Raw genomic sequence first — 21,431 nt, 5'->3', positions numbered from 1 at the left:
GACATGGCAACAAAAGATACAGAAATCCACTGCAGGACATCTGCTTGGCTTGCAGAAGGTCCCAGGTTCAATCCCCAGCGTCTCCAGCTAAGGCTAAGAATGTTCCCTACCCAAAACCCTAGAGAAACGCTGTTAGTCATTGCAGACAATACAGAGATACACGGACAAGTGGTCATAGACTCACTATAAAACAGCTTCCTATTTTCCTAATTATAATAATAATAATAACGGTAAAGAAAAAAGAAAAACAAGCCTTATGGAGAACGGTTGAAGGAGTTGGGGATGTTTAGCCTGGAAAAGAGGAGACTGAGAGGCGATATGACAGTCATCTTCGAATATCTCAAGGGAAGAGGGAGCAAGCTTGTTTATTCCTGCTCTGGACGGTAGGACTCGAGGCAATGGCTTCCGATTACAAGAAAGAAGATTCCAACTAAGAAGAACTTTGTGACAGTAAGAGCTGTTCAGCAGTGGAACGGACTCCCTCAGGAGGTGGTGGCCTCTCCTGCATTGAAGCTTTTGAAGGAGAGGTTGGGTGGCCATCTGTCATGGATGCTTTAGTTGAGATTCCACCAATAAACACACGAGAAGTAACTGGATGTGTTCTTAAATAAATAAGGTATACTATTCATTGTATCAAATTGTAAATTTCAACAGAAGTAACTCATAAAGTTCAAAAAACGAACAAAGCAGAAGACCCAGTGGATCAGACCATTCTCTAGTCAGTTCATGCATAAGGTCCATCCATGTAATGGTGTCTATTCCACCTGTCTGTTCATAAAGTCCAAACAATCCACATGAAAGGTTGTTACAGTTCCACAAAATCCTTTCACAGAGTCTAGACAAGGATTTCCAGAATATTGGGCTTGTTTCGCCGTCCTGGGCTTCATCAGTAGTTAAAGAACAGATGTGATATTACAACACAGTGGATCTTATGACATAGTAGCAGCTACTGCAGTGGTACCTCGGGTTAAGTACTTAATTCGTTCCGGAGGTCTGTACTTAACCTGAAACTGTTCTTAACCTGAATCACCACTTTAGCTAATGGGGCCTCCCACTGCCGCTGCACCGCCGCCACACAATTTCTGTTCTCATCCTGAAGCAAAGTTCTTAACCTGAAGCACTATTTCTGGGTTAGCGGAGTGTGTAACTTGAAGTGAATGTAACCCGAGGTACCACTGTACTGTGAAAGGATTTGACTAGAACTGACTAGAGAATGATCTGATCCACTGGGTCTTCTGCTTTGTTCGTTTGTTGAACTTTATGAGTTACTTCTGTTGAAATTTACAACTTGATACAATGACTAGTATACCTTATATATTTAAGAACACAGCCGGTTATGTCTCGTGTGTTTACTGATGATGCTTTATGTGACCATAGGTTTATTTGTTGTTGTTTTGTTTGTTGGGATTCCTACATTGCAGGGGGTTGGACTACATGACCCTCGGGGTCCCTTCCAACTCTACATTTCTATGATTCTATGAAATGGGACCTGCAAGAAAATGTTGGCATGTAGACTGACCCTGTTTGGGATTTCAGCCACCTAGGCCCTCTTTCTGGACAGTCCATTCTCCCCTCCACTGTTTTTTGCTCTCCCCACCCCAGCTTCCCAACAAACACTGTAGCCTGCAGCCTGTAGTCGCTAAGCATGTTTCATTCTCACTGGGCTCTTTTCAGTCCTCCCTCTGCTTAGTTTCTTTCCACAAAAATAAAGGTTTTTATGCACTTCTGCAAAGCCTGAGGGCTGCCCCCCCACCCCCACCCTGCACAAGCTTGCCTATGCTTCCCCCGCTCTGCATGGATCCTCTGGCATGCGTAGACAAAATCGGCCAACTTCATCAAGAATAATTAATCACTGTAACGTAACAAGTACAAACAAACAAACAGAGCTGTGTGCCACAAAATTGTTCTTTGTTCTTTTTGCCTTGGCAGCTCCAGATCAGTTTTAATTACTATGTTGACAGTACTTGCCTGCATGCTAACATCATACTGCATTGTACTGTAAATTTGTAGAAATAATGAAGACTTCCAGTTGGCACAAGTGTCCCTCATCTCAGCACTTTCCGAAACTTCCTGAATTTCTTCTTCGGAAATGGAATAAGCCTTCTGTTAGAAATTATTGCAAATGATATTTTTTTAATAAAAAAAATCTATGGAAGGCAAGAGGCTGGGTTTGGGGGCAGAGACGTTTATTTTTTAAAGATACACAGAAGTTGCCTGATACAGAATGAGACCATTTGGTCCATCTGTCTCTGTCTCTTACCTACAGAGGCCTCTCCCAGCCCTAACTGAAGATGCCAGGGACTGAAGCTTAGGAAATTTTGTATGCAAAGGATGTGCTCTACCAGTAAGAGGGCCAGCCAGATGCCTCAGAAGGAAACTCATAAGATAGGCATGGGCACAGCACTCACCCACTTCTGATCCCCACCAAGCAGCATTCAGAGGCCTACTACCTCCAATAGCAGACGTCCATAAGGCTGAGGCCTGCTCAGTTAAAGACTTTTTTTTTTGTTAAAAACAAACCAACTACTGCCTCACCTGTATCACACGCAAACACACATTTTCACAGCTCCCTTTGACTTATGTAACTCTTTTATTATTATTTGCAAAGCCAACAGGGAATGATAACGTTGTGAGGTTTTGATGTCAGTATTTAATTTTACACACAGCGGTTCCCCCATTACACAAGTAATAATCTGAAGACATGTCACTCCATGATGTTTTCTCATTTGCAGATTGTGCTGCAATGCGGGGGGTTAAGTTTAACCCTGAGGCTTTCCATGGGTTGTCTTTCAATGCAACTCTCAAAAACTCAGCCTTTCCGACTGAGATTTGTTTTGATTTTAGGGCTTCTGAACAATGAAAAGCAAGCTTTTAAATGTCTTCTTTTTTTAGATTACATTTTGATTATCTTTATTCCATAGATCCACATAATTTTAAAAAGCGCATACTGATATCACAGCGGAAATGTTCTATGGGCCAGAATGGGTGGCTATTACTATTTGGGTTAAATAAATTAATTAGGGTTGTAGTTATGGGTTGTTTTTATAGCCTTTCGGTCCATCTGATGTCAGGAGCAGGTCACATGAGCTGGAAAAATTTAATTTTGAGATTTTATTTTTGGACAATAGTCCAGAGAAGCCAAAATATAGCCTGTCTTCTGTTTAACACACTAAATTTTTCATCATATAGCCCCCTATCTGACACTGAGCAGCAATTGAGGTAACATTCCATATACAGCGGTACCTCGGTTTACAAAAAGTCCCGTTTACGAACTATTCGGTTTACGAACTCCGCAAAACCAGAAGTAGTGTTCCGGTTTGCAAACTTTACTTCGGTCTACGAACAGAAGCCAGACGGTGGGAGGGCACCAGCGGTGGGAGGCATCTTTAGGGAATGCACACCTCGGTTTAAGAACAGATTTGGTTTAAGAATGGACTTCAGGAACGGATTAAGTTCGTAAACCGAGGTACCACTGTATAAAATACTCTCTTAATTCACCCCACTTAATCTGTCAACATATATCCTTCCAGATCTTTACAAAAGGGTAGAGGTATCACCTTGAAGGATTAAATTAGGCACTGTCTTTGTTTACAGCCTATGACTGTGGTAAAATTTCTAGACATGATTGTTGTCAGTAATAAGTCATTTCCTCTGGGAAAAAAAACACCTTCAGCATTTAAAGATAAACAGGCAAAAACATGTAATACTCAAGTGTGAGCAACAAACTGAGTAAAACAATTTGACAGATGCAACGGATTCTATGTGCAATAAAAAGCCAAGGGGATGAAAATGAAAGAGTGCTTTGATTCCATGACAACACTTTTTATTAAGTTGGTATGTTGTTGTCAAAACGTCCTCCACAAATCCTCAAGAATAGGGAAAGCTGAAGTATGTTTCCCCAAATATTTTAACTAAGGATAAAAGTTGTCATCGCTATCTTCTTCAAGGACAAATCCACAGCCGTCCTTGTTAGTTTGGTTGTCGCAATGTTGCATGTTACGTATTGCTGCCCATGTCAAACCATTCTTTACTGAGGTACATCTGAGCACTGCGTAAGATTGCTTATAACCAGCAGGAGAGTTGTATAGTGGGTCACCACAAATAAATATATCCAAGACTTATTTTTGGGTAGGAGGCTGGGGTTTAAGCCTCCATTGGCTGCGTGCTCTCCTCTCAGGAGGGAACAGGATCTCGCAGCCAAGGCAGCAGGATTTAATCCCCGCTCATCCGCTGTCTCTCCTCCTGTGAGCCCTTTGCAAGCAAGGAGCATCCATCGGGGCATTGTTTAATACAGCTACAGTAAAACATGTCATTTGTCCCTCAGGGGGGAAAGTCCATTCTGTTGAATTTGAGCGGCTGACCAGGAGAAGCTGAAAGACTTAAGGCCGTCAGGGACATTAGAAAGAGCTCCCACTCTCGTGCTAATAGCGCCAGTGCTATTGCTGAAAACATGGGCCTCTGAGCAAGAGGGCATCACATCAAGAAAGAAAGCAACAAACTAAACAGGAGAGGAGGAGTCCATCATTCAAAACATAGGAAGCTGCTTTACATGGAGTCAAACCATTGTGTACACCTAGCTCAATGTTATCTACACGGCCTGGCAGGAGCTCTCAGGAGTTTCAGACAGGGGACATTCCCTGTGGGTGCCCTGAACCCGGAACCTTCTGCAGATGCCCTGCTAGTGAGCTACGGTCCTCCCAACTATACTAATACAGTGGTACCTCAGGTTAAGTACTTAATTCGTGCCGGAGGTCCATACTTAACCTGAAACTGTTCTTAACCTGAAGCACCACTTTAGCTAATGGGGCCTCCTGCTGCCGCTGCACCGCCGCTGCACAATTTCTGTTCTCATCCTGAAGCAAAGTTCTGGGTTAGCGGAGTCTGTAACCTGAAGCATATGTAACCTGAAGCGTATGTAACCTGAGGTATGTATGTAACCTGAGGTACCACTGTATCCTCTCATGAGTTTATAGCTGTAGGGCTGGGTGGTCCTTTTGGTGGGCTATTTGCCACTGCTCCTTCTTTTCCAATGCCTGCTACTTGCTGTATTTCTCTGCCCGTCCTCCAACCCACCCACCCCCAGCCTTGCTCCCACCATTGCAGGGGGGTTGGACTAGATGACCCTTGGGTCCCTTCCAACTCTGCAATTCTATTATTCTATTTCTTCCTTCTTTCCTCAAGACCAAGGAACACCCAGCATTTTCTACCTCCTCCACACCAGCTTGTAAACTGCAAGAGCCTCTTATTGTGGGGTTTTTATTGTAGGGGTGCATTTATCACACGTCATCTCTGGTACTAGTATTTAGCAGTGAAGGCAAAGTCTCTTGAGTCCTTAAGTACATCTATATGCTGTTTTCCCATTCTTGTCTTATGGAGAGCTGGTGTAATCCAGTGGATAAGAGGATGAGCTGTGAATCAGGAAGTCCCTGGCTTGAATCTCTTTTTTGCCATACACCCACTAGCTGGGTTTAGGCAAGCCATTCCCTCTCAGGCTCAACACCCCCCCCCCTGCTATATGCAATATGGGGGGGAATGATACTGACTTGACTTACAACAACACCGTAAGGTAAGGTTTGCAATGCACGAGAAGCCCTTGAAACAATGGAAAGGGTTATCCCAACGTGAAGGGCTGCTACTATTAACCACTTTCTTCAACAGTCCATGAGCCAAGCACCAGTTGTGCAGGAGATTAATGTTTTGACTGACCCAGTTTAGACAATCCAAACTTGACAGTCTTGATATTATATACAGAAGAGAAGAGGGCAAGCAAGTTAACAAGCTCAGACTTTGCCTGGCTCTAGGGGTGCTTTAACATGCCATCATTTGCAATATGGTTTACAAACTGCACAGAGTATTGCAAAGCAGCCCTACAAGAAGCCACCTCCATCCCGCCCCACAACAAAATGCCAATTTTTCAAGGCACTCACCGCATCCTGTCTTTGGGATTCGTTCAGTTTGTCAGACAAGTCTTCCAACATCCTTTTTGTTTCTGCATCAGTTCTTCGTGCAAAAGGAAGCATGAAAACAAAATGAAAACCATTTCTAAATATATCATGTGAATGATTCTTTTAACATTACTGTTAAAGTGTTGTTACTTCAGGACACAGCCCTTCTGGCTAGAAGAAACTCTCGCATAGCAAATTTCCAGTAGCGCAACACAACTAAGTTATAAACAAAGAAACGGGGCATGGCTTTGCTCAGTACTACTAGCCATGAACTTATTTTCCAGCAAACAAAAGACAGTTGCTTTTTTAAGTCAACAAAACATTGCAGAACTAAATTTATTGATGTTATGCAGACACCATTACCCTTAATAGGGGAAGTCTATTTGCTAGGGGGGAGCAGGGCGGGGCACACAGGTGAGCCAACAAGCCTGATGTTCTCATATCAGACATCATGCTTGAATAGAAGCCGATGAACATAGAGCCAAGTGTGCATAATTCTGATCTGCAAAATCTGATCTGCAGTTCCGAGGTTTCCTGCCATCTAGACTGAGCCTAGTTTGAATGTGACATCCAACATGGGGACATGAGGCATGTTGGCAAATCCCACTCCCCACACTGTGCCTATAAAACATAACATCTGCATAACACCTGTCACTATAGCATATGCACCCCCCTAAACAAACAGATTTCTGTTCTATTTTGTTGCCTGTTGAGTTTTTTTAGATTACCACTTTTTGTGTAAAGAGAAAGGAGAAACTCACAGCTGGCAACACAGAGTGAAGTAATCCCCTATTTTATTTTATTTTATTTTATTTCTCCAAATTAGAAAGTAAGCCCCTATTCAAAAGTGAATTTCAGTTAATAAGGTGGGCACAACCCCACTCTGTATAGGCTCTCACCACAAGGACAATGTCTGCATAGGGTACCTGTCATTCTTTGCATGCAGAAGCTGCCAACCCCTTGTAATCATGGCAAAGTGAGTTCTTAAACTGCAATTCCTATATGATAAGTGTTCACACTTTTTCCTACATGATAAAAATGTTTCTTGCAAAGGAGTCCTAGAACTGGATTCTCAAATCAACTAGTTATTACCCAACAAGAACCACTCAGTGAATTCACCAAGCAGTGAAAATCTACTAGGAATGTGTAGTCTGGAGGAGGGCCAGTGCTCTGAGTGGAAAGTCTATTTTCTACACTATTTTGTCAAGCAAAGTCACACTCTGTCCATACCGATTTCTTCTGGAAAGCTCTCTGTTGAGGTCGTCTCCCAAACGAACTTGTTCACTGCTAAGATCTCTGAGTGACTGGTGTAAAGAGTGCAGCTGCAATAGGAAAGAACAGAGTTTAAAATCATCAATTTAGATAGGTTTCTTTGCCTCAAAATCATTGCACACACATAAACACGAGACATTTGTGCAAACTACATTTACAGCGGCCTGGTTTGCACGTCATGGTAAGCCAAACTATGGTTTACTGGGACTGCACAAATGTGCTTGGTGTTTATTACCTTCTGTTAAGGATGGCTACCTACCTGATCTGGATTATCTCCACGGTCAACAAATCGGACAGCAGACCTAGACCGCCGCTGCCGTGTACCCAGGGTGTCGCTATAATCTCTGAGGGGAGAGGTAGGCTGGAAATGACGACCTTCTTCACAAGATAAAAGAAAGGCAAATTAGCATAACCTTCTTAAGAAATATGCATAAACACAGTTTACATTGTGATAGAAGAGTCACATAACTATATTTTAAGTGAACTCAAGCAGTCCACCTCCCCCACACTCATGCATACATGACACCTTTCACCCTGTTGTTGTTTAGTCGTTTAGTCATGTCCGACTCTTTGTGACTTCATGGACCAGAGCATGCCAGGCACTTCTGTCTTCCACTGTCTCCCGCAGTTTAGTCAAACTCATGTTTGTAGCTTCGAGAACACTGTCCCACCATCTCATCCTCTGTCGTCCCCTTCTCCTTGTGCCCTCCTTCTTTCCCAACATCAGGGTCTTTTCCAGGGAGTCTTCTCTTCTCATGAGGTGGCCAAAGTATTGGAGCCTCAGCTTCAGGATCAGACCTTTCAGCCTACTAGCTTATTAAGTTACTGAACAACATCTTTTAAAATCAAGTGTTTGGATACACCAGAGCTAAAAGAAACATACCTGGGGCTCCACCATCCAGGTCACTTGGATATAAGCTTGAAAGAGATGCACTTCTTACTCCAGAATTTCTCAATAACCGTTGGCTCCTTAGTTGACCTATGGACTGCTCCAGTGTTTCTTTAAGCTGCATTAAAACGACGACTCATTAGGTGGGGACAGCAAGAGACTTTGTATGCGAACAAATACAATAACTAGCTGAATAGCTATCTGACACCTGTGGGGTTGGGGGGAGAAATAGATATGACTTCTAAGAAAAGCATGCAGTTGTGGCCACACATGACAACAAACACACATTGGCTGAAATTCTTAGCATAACAGAGTATCACCATGGAAGAGGTGTTTCTGAAATGTTCAAGTCCTATCTGGGACAGTTGTCCCCTGTGCAGAGAAGGATATGTCCCATGAATATTTGAATTTGCTCCAAATGCTGAATGAGGCATGTAATTCATATACTTTTCATCTGCTTTCATGAGCTCACATTAGCAGCACTGTTAGTTTTTAACTCGGTTGCAACAAGGTGTTGAGTTCTTATGTTTATTAGATCTAGCTAGGAGAGAATGTTCTAGACACAAAGGTAGGTTTGTGATTTGGTGGACCAAGGCCATTTTTTTGAGATAAGTTTCTAAGAAACAAAATACAAACAAACAAGGCAAAAATACTTTAATGATATATTTTAAATTGTTGCAACCTGCCTTGGGACCTTACAGTGAAGGACAGGTAAAAAACTGAATTGTTAATTAATTAACTACATTAGAGCAGGAAGGATCCCTGTATGGCAGGGATAGGGAAGCTGTTTCTGCCCAAGGGCCACATTCACTTCTTGGCAATCTTCTGAGGGCCACATGCCAGCAGTAGGCAGGTCCAGAGGAATAAGCAGGCAGAGCAACATATTCAAAATTTCCCTGGGAAAAGGAGATTAGTTTCTACACACACTCAGGCACTCCTTTTTCTCCTCCAAGCAGACAAGCAAGAGGCATTATCAGAGTTCAACGACATATTCCAGCCAGGCAAAAACACCTGGGGGTCTGAAGCAGGGGAAGTTAGCAGTTCGGCCTGAGGAGAGCTCCAAGGACTAGCTGGAGAAACTCACAAGGCCTGAGGTTTCCCACACTGAACACAAGGTGGGGATGAAAGAAATGCTCTAGTTGCAGCATAGCAGGGTTCAGGTGGAAATAAAAGGTCGCTGTCAGAAACAATGAAAAGAATAGCATTTCTCGGCTTGGAACGGAAGGCGGCAAAAAGAGAACAAGTCTGCCATGCGGCCTGGCGGACCACAGCCTTCCTCCACCACCCACACCTAAAAGAGTGAAGCAGAGCAAAGTTGGCTACAGTTCCAGCCCACCACCACAAGATACTGAGGAGCAAATAGGAAGATACATCCAGCAAAACGTTTAGGGGCATAACCTGGTGAGTTTAGATTTTACCAACAGCAGCTCACATTTGCAATTGCGTCTGCCTGTTCATTGTTGTATTCTCGATACTGGCCCAGCATCTGGTCCACATGTTTCAGGTTCCGATTGGTATCCTTAAGAAAAGCATGGGAAAAGAAAACATCATTAAAAGAAAAACCTCAACCACAAACACTAACCCCCTGGAAACCTGTGCCACTTCTCCTACTCTAAAACGTAAAGGTAAAGGGACCCCTGACCATTAGGTCCAGTCATAGACTGGGGTTGTGGCGCTTTATTGGCCGAGGGAGCCGGCGTTCAGCTTCCGGGTCATGTGGCCAGCATGACTAAGCCGCTTCTGGTGAACCAGAGCAGCACACGGAAACGCCATTTACCTTCCCGCTGGAGCGGTACCTATTTACAGTATCTACTTGCACTTTGATGTGCTTTCGAACTGCTAGGTTGGCAGGAGCAGGGACCCAGCAACGGGAGCTCACCCCATCGCGGGGATTCGAACCGCTGACCTTCTGATCGGCAAGTCCTAGGCTCTGTGGTTTAACCCACAGCGCCACCCATGTCCCTACTCTGCTTAATGCCAAATCAGGCACCTCAGTGTTTGAAAATGCTGAACAGAGGCTGCATATCCAAACATGCACACAGGTTTCATATCCTTCATGAACACAGGCGACAGCATGAAGACAGCTCTTATTGAGGATGGATGTGGATAACCCAACCGTGTGGGTCCATGACAGATGACAGGAAGGGAATGTGCACTCCAGATGAATGGGCACATGCAATTCCTGAAGCAGGTTTCTGATCCAATAATCATGGCTAAGGACAAGCTTGCATTATGATACAATATATACATATGGTGTGTGTGTGTGTGTGTGTGTGTGTGTGTGTGTGTGTTCAACACTGAACAAAAGTGAACTTTCCATAAGCACAAGGATTTCTCCTTGCTATCTAGCACAACAGGGTCTCCCCACTGTTGTTCCCTCCACATGCCCCATAAATCTGTTTTAGGGTTCCCACCACAGCAGACTTAGGGGTGGTGCAGGGAATATGCAGGGGGAGCGGGGAAAGCCTGTCGCACTAGCACAAGATTTCGTTGACAATCACCCATATTTTTAAAAAAGTGGGGGAGAAAGTCACAGTGCTCACAAGGCACTATGTGTGGAATATTAGGTACAGCATAACTTCATCTCAAAATTATTAATATACAGAGGTCAGCTAAGGACTGGTCAGAAATATGCTATAGTATCAATAACCTTACTCGCTGATTCTATGCATATATTTTTTTTCTCAGATATTTTTCTGATGCCAATGGAACTTATTAGCAGGCAACAATGCTTCTGGGCTGTAGCCCAGATGATTTTGTGCCAATGCAACATGGCATTAAAACAGCTAACAGAAATAACTGCAGTAATTTCTCTGGTTTATTCCAAAACACGCTCCAAACCTTTTAAAGTGTCTAGCAATATTTCTCACAGATACAGCACCGCAAGACATGTGACACAGTGGATGGATCTGAAGCCCTTTCTTTTCTTTGCACAAGAAACATAAAAACATGCTTTGAAAAATGTAGTTCTGTTAGCAACCTGTAATGTGCTTGCTAAAGTATGGATCTTCTCTGTAACATCTTCAGCACCACCGTGATTTCGGACTCTGGTTGCCCTTATAGGACCACGCCTCCCAATTCTACGATGGAAGTTGTCAGATTCACTGGATGAATCGGCCATTGGTATCTTCAAAAACAAAGCAACAGCAGCCCATTATATTTATTCATTTCAATTACTTATTAGCTACTTTTCAGAACAAAGTAAGAAATAAAACAGTAGAACCATTTGTAGAATATGGAGGACTGAACAAATAACAGGCATATGAAATGTCCCAAAATATCATACTCTGGCATTATACAAAAAACAAACAAACAACCCCACAAATGCCTAGATGAGGATAAGCAGATTGGAGATGGCTTGACTTCCATTGGCTCCCAATAAATTCTATGGAACAAAGTAAACAATAAACTTTAACCGAAGACAAGAGTTGAGAAGGAGTAAGGTATGACCTTCTATCAAACATAATACACACACACACTGAGGCCCCTACAATACTTTTGTTCCAATGTTTTAAGTTTACATGCCACTTTTCTACTTTCACAATTTTCAAAGCAATTGACAGCATAAGACAATGAACTCCACCCAACCAATAAGCACCTGTAAAAAGGGAATACTTTTTACAGAACAGTAAAGAAGCAGTCAACATCTACCCCATACAGTATTCACTAAAACCCTTTTGGATAAAAATGTTTCACCCTGGCACCTCCCTTACGCTTTCTGGGAAGAAGATTCCATAGACATTGTGCCGTCACTAATAAGGATCTCTTCCCAGTTACCATTCTCCAAAGCCCTGAAGGTAAGAGCATCTGAAGGAGCACCTTCCCCTCCTTATCTCACCCTGCAGATGTGTAGATCTCTATAAAAACAATGTAACCATATGGGTGATAGCAAGAGAACAATCAATCCCTACACCAGTGTTTCCCAACCGGTGTTCCGTGGCACACTAGTGTGCCGCGAGACGTTGCCTGGTGTGCCGTGGGAGGGAGGCGGGCGAGTCAGGCGGCGAGAGGCGGGGCGGCGGCGGCGAGGAGAGGCCGCCCAGCGCGGGGCTCTCGCCGTCTGCCTGCCTGGCTGCCTGCGTGGCGCTGACGTCACGGGGCTGTAACGTGCCCCACATAGGCACACGCGGGGCGGCGAGCGAGCTCCCTCCCACATCCCATCGCCGCTCGCTTCGGCCGGCCTACTGGGCTCTCGCAGGCGGAAGGCCTGTGCATGCGCGAGGTTTTCACGCCTTCGGGATTCCCTTCACGCCTTCCTCCTCCCGGGTCCTTGAGAGCGCGGGAAGCGGCAGCGCGAGACCGGCGTTGAGCCTGGTAGGTATTGCGCTTGCCAAGGCAGTCATTTGGGAAATGAAAACTTGCAAAGCAAGCAACCAGTTCAATCTGAAGTACGTGTATGCTTAATATCCTGTATCTGAAACCTGTTCTGCCCCCTCCCCCACACTTGGTGCCATTTTCATCTACACATGCAGCAGAGTAAGTTGACCCAGAATAGTACCAATTCAGATGGCAGATGGGAGAATGACAGTGCTGAATGCTTTCCCATGTAGAACAGTCCCTGCAAATAAAAACCTAGCATATTTGGAAGAGGGATGCTAGCCTAACCATTACCTTCTATGCTGTTACTATTTTTTTTATTTTTTTTTACATAAGTAAAAAGTGACCTTTCCCCATCTGGCATGATACAAGCCCATTCTTACAACTCAGAATTTTTTCGACTATTTCAGCTACATATGTAGAATATGCCTTCATTGATTCCTATTAAAGAGAGTTACTTTATATATAGTCAATATAGGCACAGAGTTAATTTTTTAAACATTTTCTAATGGTGGTGTGCCCCGAGATTTTTTTCATGAAACAAGTGTGCCTTTGCCCAAAAAAGGTTGGGAAACACTGCCCTACACATTTGTGTTGGGAACTCTGGTACAGTGGTGCCCCGCAAGACGAATGCCTCACAAGACGGAAAACTCGCTAGACGAAAGAGTTTTCCGTTTTGGAGGTGCTTCGCAAAACGAATTTCCTATGGGCTTGCTTCGCAAGACGACAATGTCTTGCGAGTTCCTGCTGGTTTTTTTCCTCCCCCCCCCCTTTTCTAAGCCTCTAAGCTGCTTATCAGCTGATCCGATCAGCAGATAAGCCGCTAAAAGCCGCTAATAGCGCTAATCCGTCAATGGGCTTGCTTCGCAAGACAAAAAAACCGCTAGACGAAGAGAATCACAGAACGGATTCTTTTCGTCTTGCGAGGCACCACTGTACTATCCTATTTTCTGCTCCTGATCGGTCATGATATGAACTCGATCAGATTGCTTTGCTCCGTTCCTGAAAATCTCTGGTAGCATGTAGGATTCATCTCTATCCATTGTGTATTTTTTATGGCAAAGGAGGAAAGCTTTCACTTACGGCTTCCAGACTTTCCTCCGGGACAGTTTTCTGCTTCTTCTTCTTTGATTTTAGCTTTGCCAAATTCAGAACTTAAACAACTGCCCTGGCATGAATGCTGAACTTAAAACCATTGCCCTGACATGTAACCAGTCTGTGCCACATCCTTAAGATCATGTACTGTGACATTATTATGGTGCAGCCAGACACACAGCCAGTCCCAAGTATTTTCTCACTGGCGCAACCAACCTTGCAGCTGTGCCATATATTCAAGCTTCTATAAACTGCTATTTTTAGTACAGCAATCCCAACAGCAAAAGCTCAGTTCTAAAGAGAATCCACTTTCTTACAGAGCGAAAAGAAAGGCTTGTTTAATAGTCACTGCCAAGGGCAGCATTGAAAAGAGAAGAAGGACAAAGTAGTTGGCTGAATGGGATACATTCATCCCAAAATTAAGACAATTTTCTACTATGTATTTATATGAATCTTATACATACCTCAGTAAGTTACTAAGTGGAAACCATTTTTATGGCTTAATTTTTGCAAAAAGCAACTCTTGCATCCTAATAGATCCATGGATCCTTAGCATTCTTAGCATAGACTATTTCCAAAAGTCCTCAAAAGCTCACAAGCTAATTTTAGTTAGCAGATCTTTGAAAGATGAATGACCTTTCAGAGATCTGCTAAAAACTGATAAAACAACACAGCGATAGAAATCGTATGCAAGGAGTTAGGAAAATTCTACATCAGTTGTACTTAAAACACACACTTGTGGTGGTAAAAACCCAACCACTTTAAAGTTTTTTTTTACTGCTCCTCTTGTTTTAAGAAAAACAGTGTTTTGAACAGTTTGGGGGAAAGGCTTTTTTAAAACAGTGCTTGCCTCATTCCCCAAACACGCACACATATGCAGTAATTATTTAAAAGAATTTCTAGGATGCTTAATATTTTTTAAAATCCCTGAGTGGTATACAAAACTAACATTAAAAAACCCCAGTATAATAAAAAAGTAAAACAGCATCATAAAAACAGGAACAAGTTCCTCCCAGGCAAAAGAACACTGGTTGCTCTGATCAGCCGTTTTCTAACTTTCCTCTTTAAGAAGCACTTTTCACATTGACATAGCTATGAAAATCTATCACAGAAACTCTGCACACCAAACCCTTTCAACTCCAGAACCCATCTTTAGCACAACCATGCACTTGGAAACCTTTTTCTTAATGTTAAACATATATTTGTATAGTGGTAGTGCTGCTGTTGTGACCCACCTTAGATCAGGCTCTTAGATCAGCTGAAGATCTTAGAACTGTGGGCATACTCTGCTCACACGCTGTTGCTTCCTTGGTTAGCTGTTTCAATCTTAAGCTGTCATGTGAACATCTAAAACACACCCAACCATCCTCGCACTTGTAAATTCAGGGGAAGATTAGTACTGAAGCAGGAAAGCTATAGTTTTGGGAATACCATTACTGAACTTCTCACTGAGGGACCTCTGGTAAAGCTTCCAAGGAGCTCCACAATTCTGCAGAGACAGTATCTGCCCTGATCAAGCTATACTGAGCTACATACATAAACAGAATAAAGAAAGCAGGGCTTATATCAGAAACACGGCACATATTTTTCAGCCTGTTGCCTGAGGAACAGTGCTGAAACAGTTGAATAAGCCACAACTTCTCTACCCTGAAATTAACAGGAAAAGGAAGCTGAGTCAAAAAGAGATCTTGGTGACAATTGTGACATTTTAGCTTTTGCTTAACCCACTCTGAATTAAGTCAATGCAGTTGAACAGAACAGAACCATTGAAAAAATAGGGAGAAAGGAAAAAGAGATCAGATTTTTTGACAACACCACAGCATGGCAACCCGTTTGTAGTCCATATTGCACTACGTTGTGATTAAATTACAAGCAGCTCAAAAATGTTAAGCCCAACATAGAAACTTTCTATGCAGCCACAGAGGAACCGCTGAAAAGGGATGTGATGAAACAACTTGAATACTATTCTTAGCCTTCCATACAGACAGAAAACATTGTCCAGTATCAGAAATCTGCCATTTCGTTGATCAAGCCTTATTTTATTCTACTTCATGTGAAATATAGGGTTTTCCCTTCTTACCATAGCTGTAAAGCTTGCCTCAATTCAAGGGCAATTATCTACACACTTCATGTTTTTAACTTTCTTGTAAGGGCAGAGACCTGTTCCTCACAAACATTACAGACTTCCATATGGGGAGAGGATGTGCTACAGACAGGTGACAGGGAAGCAAAGCAACTACCACAGAGAGCTACTACACAATCCCACCCCAGCATCACCCCAACATCATATTGCAAACATCATATTTCACACCATGCTGAATGTGTGTGTGTGTGTGTGTGTGTGTATTTGAATGAAAGTGCATTGTACAAACTGCTTAAATTGCTCTTCAGGTTTGAAAACCCTATTTCCCAATCCCTATGCCTCCTTGAAACACAAGCCAGAGAAAAATAATTGGCCATTGTCATCTCAAGTTGCTAAACCTCAGATGCACAGCACCAAGCTGCAAGTCCCATTGCCTTCAGTCAGGCATATTCCTAACTATGAGCACACAGAATTGCAGCCCTCCCAGGAAACAGACCCTAACTCGGCTTACTAGTAGGTGAAAGTGGTAGTAGGGTATCCGCTTTGCATGCAGAAGGTCCCAGGTTCAATTCCTGACATCTCTGAACAGGGTTGGGAGAAACTGAAATCCCGGAGAGCCACCAGAGCAGAAAATACTGAATTAGATGAAGATGACTGGTCAGCCCCGCCCCTCAAAAGTGCTTAGTTAGGACCGGACCATTCCCACATTCCATCAGGCCTATGGGTCAAGGCTATAAGGCCTGGAGTGAGGAAGAAAACAGACTTCACGCCAAATGAAGCCAAAAATGTTAAAACAGCACCACAATGCTGTGCTGCAATAACTAATAATATAATAATAACAATAATTTATTATTTATACCCCACCCATCTGGCTGGGGTTCTCCAGATACTCTGGGTGGCTCCCAACATAATATTAAAAACGCGACAAAACATCAAACACTAAGAACTTCCCTAAACAGGGTTGCCTTCAGGTGTCTTCTAAAAGTCAGATACTTGTTTATTTCCTGAATGTCTGATGGGAGGGCATTCCTCAGGGCGGGTGCCACCACCGAGAAGGCCCTCTGTCTGGTTCCCTGTAATCTCACTTCTTGAAGTGAGGGAACCCCCAGCAGCCCCTCAGAGCTGGCCTTCAGTGTCCAGGCTGAACGATGGAGGTGGAGACGCTTCTTCAGGTATACAGGACCAAGGCCATTTAGGGCTTTAAAGGTCAGCACCAACACTTTGAATTGTGCTCGGAAACGCACTGGGAGCCAATGTAGGTCTTTCAGGACCAGTGTTTGGTCCTGAAAGACCTACATACGGTCTCGGCGGCCACTCCCAGTCACCAGTCTAGCTGCCGCATTCTGGATTAGTTGTAGTTTCCGGGTCACCTTCAAAAGGTAGCCCCACGTAGAGCACATTGCAGTAGTCCAAGCGGGAGATAACCAGAGCATGCACCACTCTGGCGAGACAGTCTGTGGGCAGGTAGGGTCTCAGCCTGGGCACCAGATGCAGCTGGTAGACAGCTGCCCTAAGAAAAGGGATCTTTTTTTTTCTTTTTGCCCAGAATAGGATCTTGCCGCGCTTGGAAGATACAGAGGACTAGAAACTTAACCGCAGCTGTCACCTTCAGTTGACTTTTGAGCCACCTCAAATGGCAGGCAATGCTTATTTTTCATGCACTTTTCGAAAGTGCCACAATAGCCGTTAACAGGAGAGGCCCCCCTGGAACTTTTCAGCCACCCCCAGACCTGCACCCCACTGTCACCATGGGCAGCCAGGCACTGGATCCCACTCCCCGTCGGCCCAAGGAGATCCCACCCCCGGGTTCCCAGCACCCTACACCCGCCCAGACCGATCTCTCTCACCGGGCTCCCGTTCTTCCGTCCTGGGATCAGCCCTCCCGCCCTGCGTCCCGTCTCAGGGCCGAGGCACGGCTCTCGGACGCCTCCAGCTCCAACCGCCCGGCACCCGGCCGGCTCCTCCACCCACCCCGCCGCTATGGCAACTTGAACTAGCCGCCCTGCCACCGGGCGAAGAGCGGCCTCTCAGGGCGCCAGGGCCCCCGCGGCGCTCGGCATCATGGGGGTCGTAGTTCGCAGTGCCGCCGGCCGCCTCGGCCGTGGAGGGAAAAATGGACTACGCTTCCCATGATGCCCCGCGCCGGAGCTTCTCCTGGGAACGGCTCGCAAGCGCTGCACGCCCGCGACCAGGGAAACCAGCGTAGCCGCGCGCCAGCGGCGGCGGTGCGAGGGCAGGCCGCGCCCACTTCTTAAAGGAGCAGGCGCTCAAATTCCGAGCAAGCATTTTATTGTTACTCACCAACCCAAGCGCTGGAGCAGTGCAAGATTCCAGCGGTGTTGATTTCGTGGGATGAGGGACAGCAGAGACAGCAGAGTCTTTAGGATATATGGTTTATTACATATACACGACCTGAGCCTATGATGGAGGAGCTCACAGCACCAATACCCCAGAAGGGCTTTCTTCTCCCATTGCCACAGCTTTGGGTTCCAGCAAAAATCTAGAATGGCTCTCACTCTTAGGCTTCTCTGCCTGCTTCTAGCCCCACCACACACTTGCCCTGGTCTTTGACTTTCTCACTACCAGCCAGGGGAGGGGGGCCACCCATTTGCCCTCTGGCACAAAGCAACTATATTCTTATACTGTACTAACCACACATGCATTATAGCTCTTGCCTGGCTAATTCAACAATGGGATCTGCCATTATTTCTAACCCTTGCTGCATCCAGGAATTAGAAGGGACTCGGCAATCATATAGCCTAATCTCTTTCCCCCAAACTCACAACAATATAAAGACTGTAGTGCAGCAACATTATAACAACACAAATACATTGCTGTGTAGTGGAAGGGGCCTCTTGTGAAGTCGGCATTCTGCCTGCTCCTGAAGACACGTCTGCTTAGGCAAGCATTCCCCTGAATGACTTGTGATGTTACTGTTTTAACTGTGTTTTAATGGTTATGCTTTAAAAATGTTTTATTGCGGATTTCAGTTAAGGACATTCTAATGTTGTTGTATATTTTAATTATGGACTGATTTTATAGTTGTGTAAACCACTTAGAAGCCATTTTAGCGTACTGTATATGCACTATAGCGCCAAAAAGGCCCAATTATTTTCAGACATCAATCGCATGAATGCCTCTGCCAAAGAATTTTCTCTACATCCAGGTGCACCTTTCATGTATTTTATTTATTGTATCCCGCCTTTCCTCCAAGGAACTCGATGTAGCATACACAGTTCTCCACCTCCTCATTTAATCCTCACAACGATCCTGTGAAGGAGGTCAGGCTGAGAGGCAGTGACTGGCCCAAAGTTGCCCAGTGAGCTTCATGACTAAGTGCGGATTTGAACTCTGGTCTCCTGGGTCCTAGTTCTCACACTCTAACCTCTATGCCAGGGGTCAGCAAACTTTTTCAGCAGGGGGCCGGTCCACTGTCCCTCAGACCTTGTGGGGGGCCAGACTATATTGGGGGGGGGGTTGAACGAATTCCTATCACCCACAAATAACTCAGAGGTGCATTTTAAATAAATGGACACATTCTACTCATGCAGTGGCGTAGCGTGGGGGGTGCCAGGGGTGCCAGCCGCACCGGGCGCAACATGGGCGGGGGGCGCGCTCGCACTAGCAGCTCTCTGCCCCTACTAAAATCCACGGGTTAGGGAGCCCGCGCTCGCTCGGCTTGGCGAGGAGGTCGCAGAAGGGGGAGAGCGAAGCCTTCTGCCACGGGCAAAAAAAGGAGAGGAAGCCGGGCGGGCTGGCGGGCTGGCTGGCGGGGGTCTGGCTGCGCCTGCTGCTGCCGGGCTTTGACAGCTTGGCGAAGCGGAGGGAGAGGAGCTTTATGGTAATTGCGGCTCTCTCTCCACTGGCCGCCTGGCTAGTGAGCTGAGCCGAGCAGGGAGTCTGGCGAGGGGGCGGGAAGAGACTTTTCCACCTCGCCTGGTCAAAAAGGAGAGCGGAGTCTCCTCAGGGTGCCCTCAGGCAGGGCAGGGCAAGCAGAGCGAGGAGGAGAGAGAGGGGAAGGGGGGGGAAGCAGCCAGGAAACGCTGCGGTGTGGAGGAATCAATTAAGGAGAGAAAGCGAAAAGCCTTGGAGAAAGGGAAAAAAAGGAAAGAAAAGAGGCAGCTCCAGGAGAGCGCGGGGGAAAGAGAAGCCTCGCGCTGCTGCTGCTGCTTGGGAGAGTAAATTACTGTACTTGCCTTGCCCCGGGTTAGGGGGCGCAAATTAATTGCCTTGCCCCAGGTTAGGGGGCGCAAATTACTTGCCTTGCCCCGGGTGCTGATAACCCACGCTACGCCGCTGTACTCATGTAAAAACACGCTGATTCCCAGACTGTCCACGGGCCGGATTTAGAAGGCAATTGGGCCGGATCTGACCCCCATACCCATGCTCTATGCCCAACTGGTTCACAACAGAAAGACATCAGCAGGCTTAACTTCCTGCACAGGGAGGCAGAAAACCAGGTGGTAGGGGAAACATAATGGGAGTGTCCCAGAAGATACACTGGACAAGAAATCTCCACATTGCAAGATTTGTTGTCAGGACTCACTTCTCTCTGATGGATTTCGTTTCTAAAAAAGAGCAAAGATGAGCTGGAAGGAGGATGCACTGTATTGTTAGGGCTGAAAGACACTTAAAGGCCTTAACCAGCTGCTCCCTTGATAATTACTTTATCCTTCATGTAAGTTCATTGAAAGTTGAAGAGGTTGAATGGGAAGAGCAAGATGGATGGCCAAAACTGTTGAAGCCTTCCCTTGAGTGGAATTGCCTGCAGGAAATTGCCTTGCCGCCCCAATGGCCTACTTTGCCGCCCCTACCGATCAGCATCAATGCTAAGAGCAGTGGCGGGAAGGCCCTCAGGAGTGCTGTCTTAGGGACTTCCGCCACCTGAGGCAGTGGCTTCAGCCTGGCTAATGGATGGGTCAGCCCTGTTTATTGTTATTTGAATGTTTTTGGCCACCATGAGTACTCTGGCATGTGGAAAGGCCAGATATAAAGTACTCTCTGATCAATCATTAAAAAACAACCCTTCTAGGCGGGTCAGCGGAGCTGCCATACCCTCCAAAATTTCTCCAATGAAATTAGTGACATCCTATTCAACAACAACAATTTTATTATTTATACCCTGCCCATCTGACTGGGTTTCCCCAGCCACTCTGGGTGGCTTCCAACACATATAAAAACAAAATTAAACATTAAAACACTTCCCTATACAGGTCTGCCTTCAGATGTCTTCTAAAGGTTGTGGAGTTGCTTATCTCATTGGCTTGGGGGGGGGGGTTAAATAACGCCATACCTTGATCTATACCTTGATTTTATTCTGCGAACCACCCTGAGACCCCCAGGTATAGGGCAGTACATAAATTCAATACATAATAAGGAGAAGAATACCTTCCAAGATTTCTCTGGTGAAAATGGGGATGCCCGAAGGAAAAGCGGAACATTCCAAAATCAAATCAGAAACTGGGACGACTTCTGTAAATCTAGGGCTGTCCCTGGAAAATAGGGACCCTTGGAGGCAGGGCCCGATTTAGGTTTGATGAGGCCCTAAGCTCCTGAAGGTAATGGGGCCCTTTATATGTCCAGCTGTCCTTTGTCAACAACAACTTGTCGTGTTGAATAAATGCTATATGGTAATTTATGGACCTGATAGGTATCTAAAGCCATTTGCCACTGTTGCTGTATGTAGGTTTTATTTTATTTGGTTTTTTATCTTACATTTTGGAAATGTACACCCATATTTTTTTCTTTTAATTTTTTTTTTGGGGGGGGGGGCCCAAGAGAGTGGGACCTTAAGCTATATAGCTTGTTTAGCTTATACGCGGCTGAAGGA

General features: G+C 45.1%; 1 protein-coding gene across 6 annotated transcripts in view; it reads right to left on the bottom strand.

Moving 5' to 3' along the window:
* The window catches only part of CEP128 (centrosomal protein 128), a 191,390-nt gene extending 173,735 nt beyond the window's left edge, over positions 1-17,655 (bottom strand). For 2 of the 6 annotated variants that reach the window (XM_081172676.1, XM_081172677.1), the window contains exons 1-7: positions 17,449-17,655; positions 11,087-11,233; positions 9,539-9,625; positions 8,101-8,224; positions 7,477-7,595; positions 7,178-7,267; positions 5,928-6,005 (exon numbers count right to left, since the gene is read on the bottom strand). In XM_081172676.1, coding sequence (XP_081028802.1) covers positions 5,928-6,005; positions 7,178-7,267; positions 7,477-7,595; positions 8,101-8,224; positions 9,539-9,625; positions 11,087-11,227 — 639 coding nt within the window. In that variant the 5' untranslated portion in view covers positions 11,228-11,233; positions 17,449-17,655. Of the gene's footprint in view, positions 1-5,927; positions 6,006-7,175; positions 7,268-7,476; positions 7,596-8,100; positions 8,225-9,538; positions 9,626-11,086; positions 11,234-14,753; positions 14,892-17,448 lie in introns of those variants that run through there. The other 4 variants (XM_081172678.1, XM_081172675.1, XM_081172673.1 and 1 more) reach the window with 4 other exon arrangements.
* Between the last annotated feature and the right edge of the window lie 3,776 nt (positions 17,656-21,431).

The sequence above is a fragment of the Podarcis bocagei genome (assembly GCF_964188305.1).
Source record: "Podarcis bocagei genome assembly, chromosome: 1".
NCBI classification, from domain to species: Eukaryota; Metazoa; Chordata; class Lepidosauria; order Squamata; family Lacertidae; genus Podarcis; species Podarcis bocagei.
Note: the sequence above shows the minus strand (reverse complement) of the source record. Positions and strands in the feature narration are given on the sequence as shown.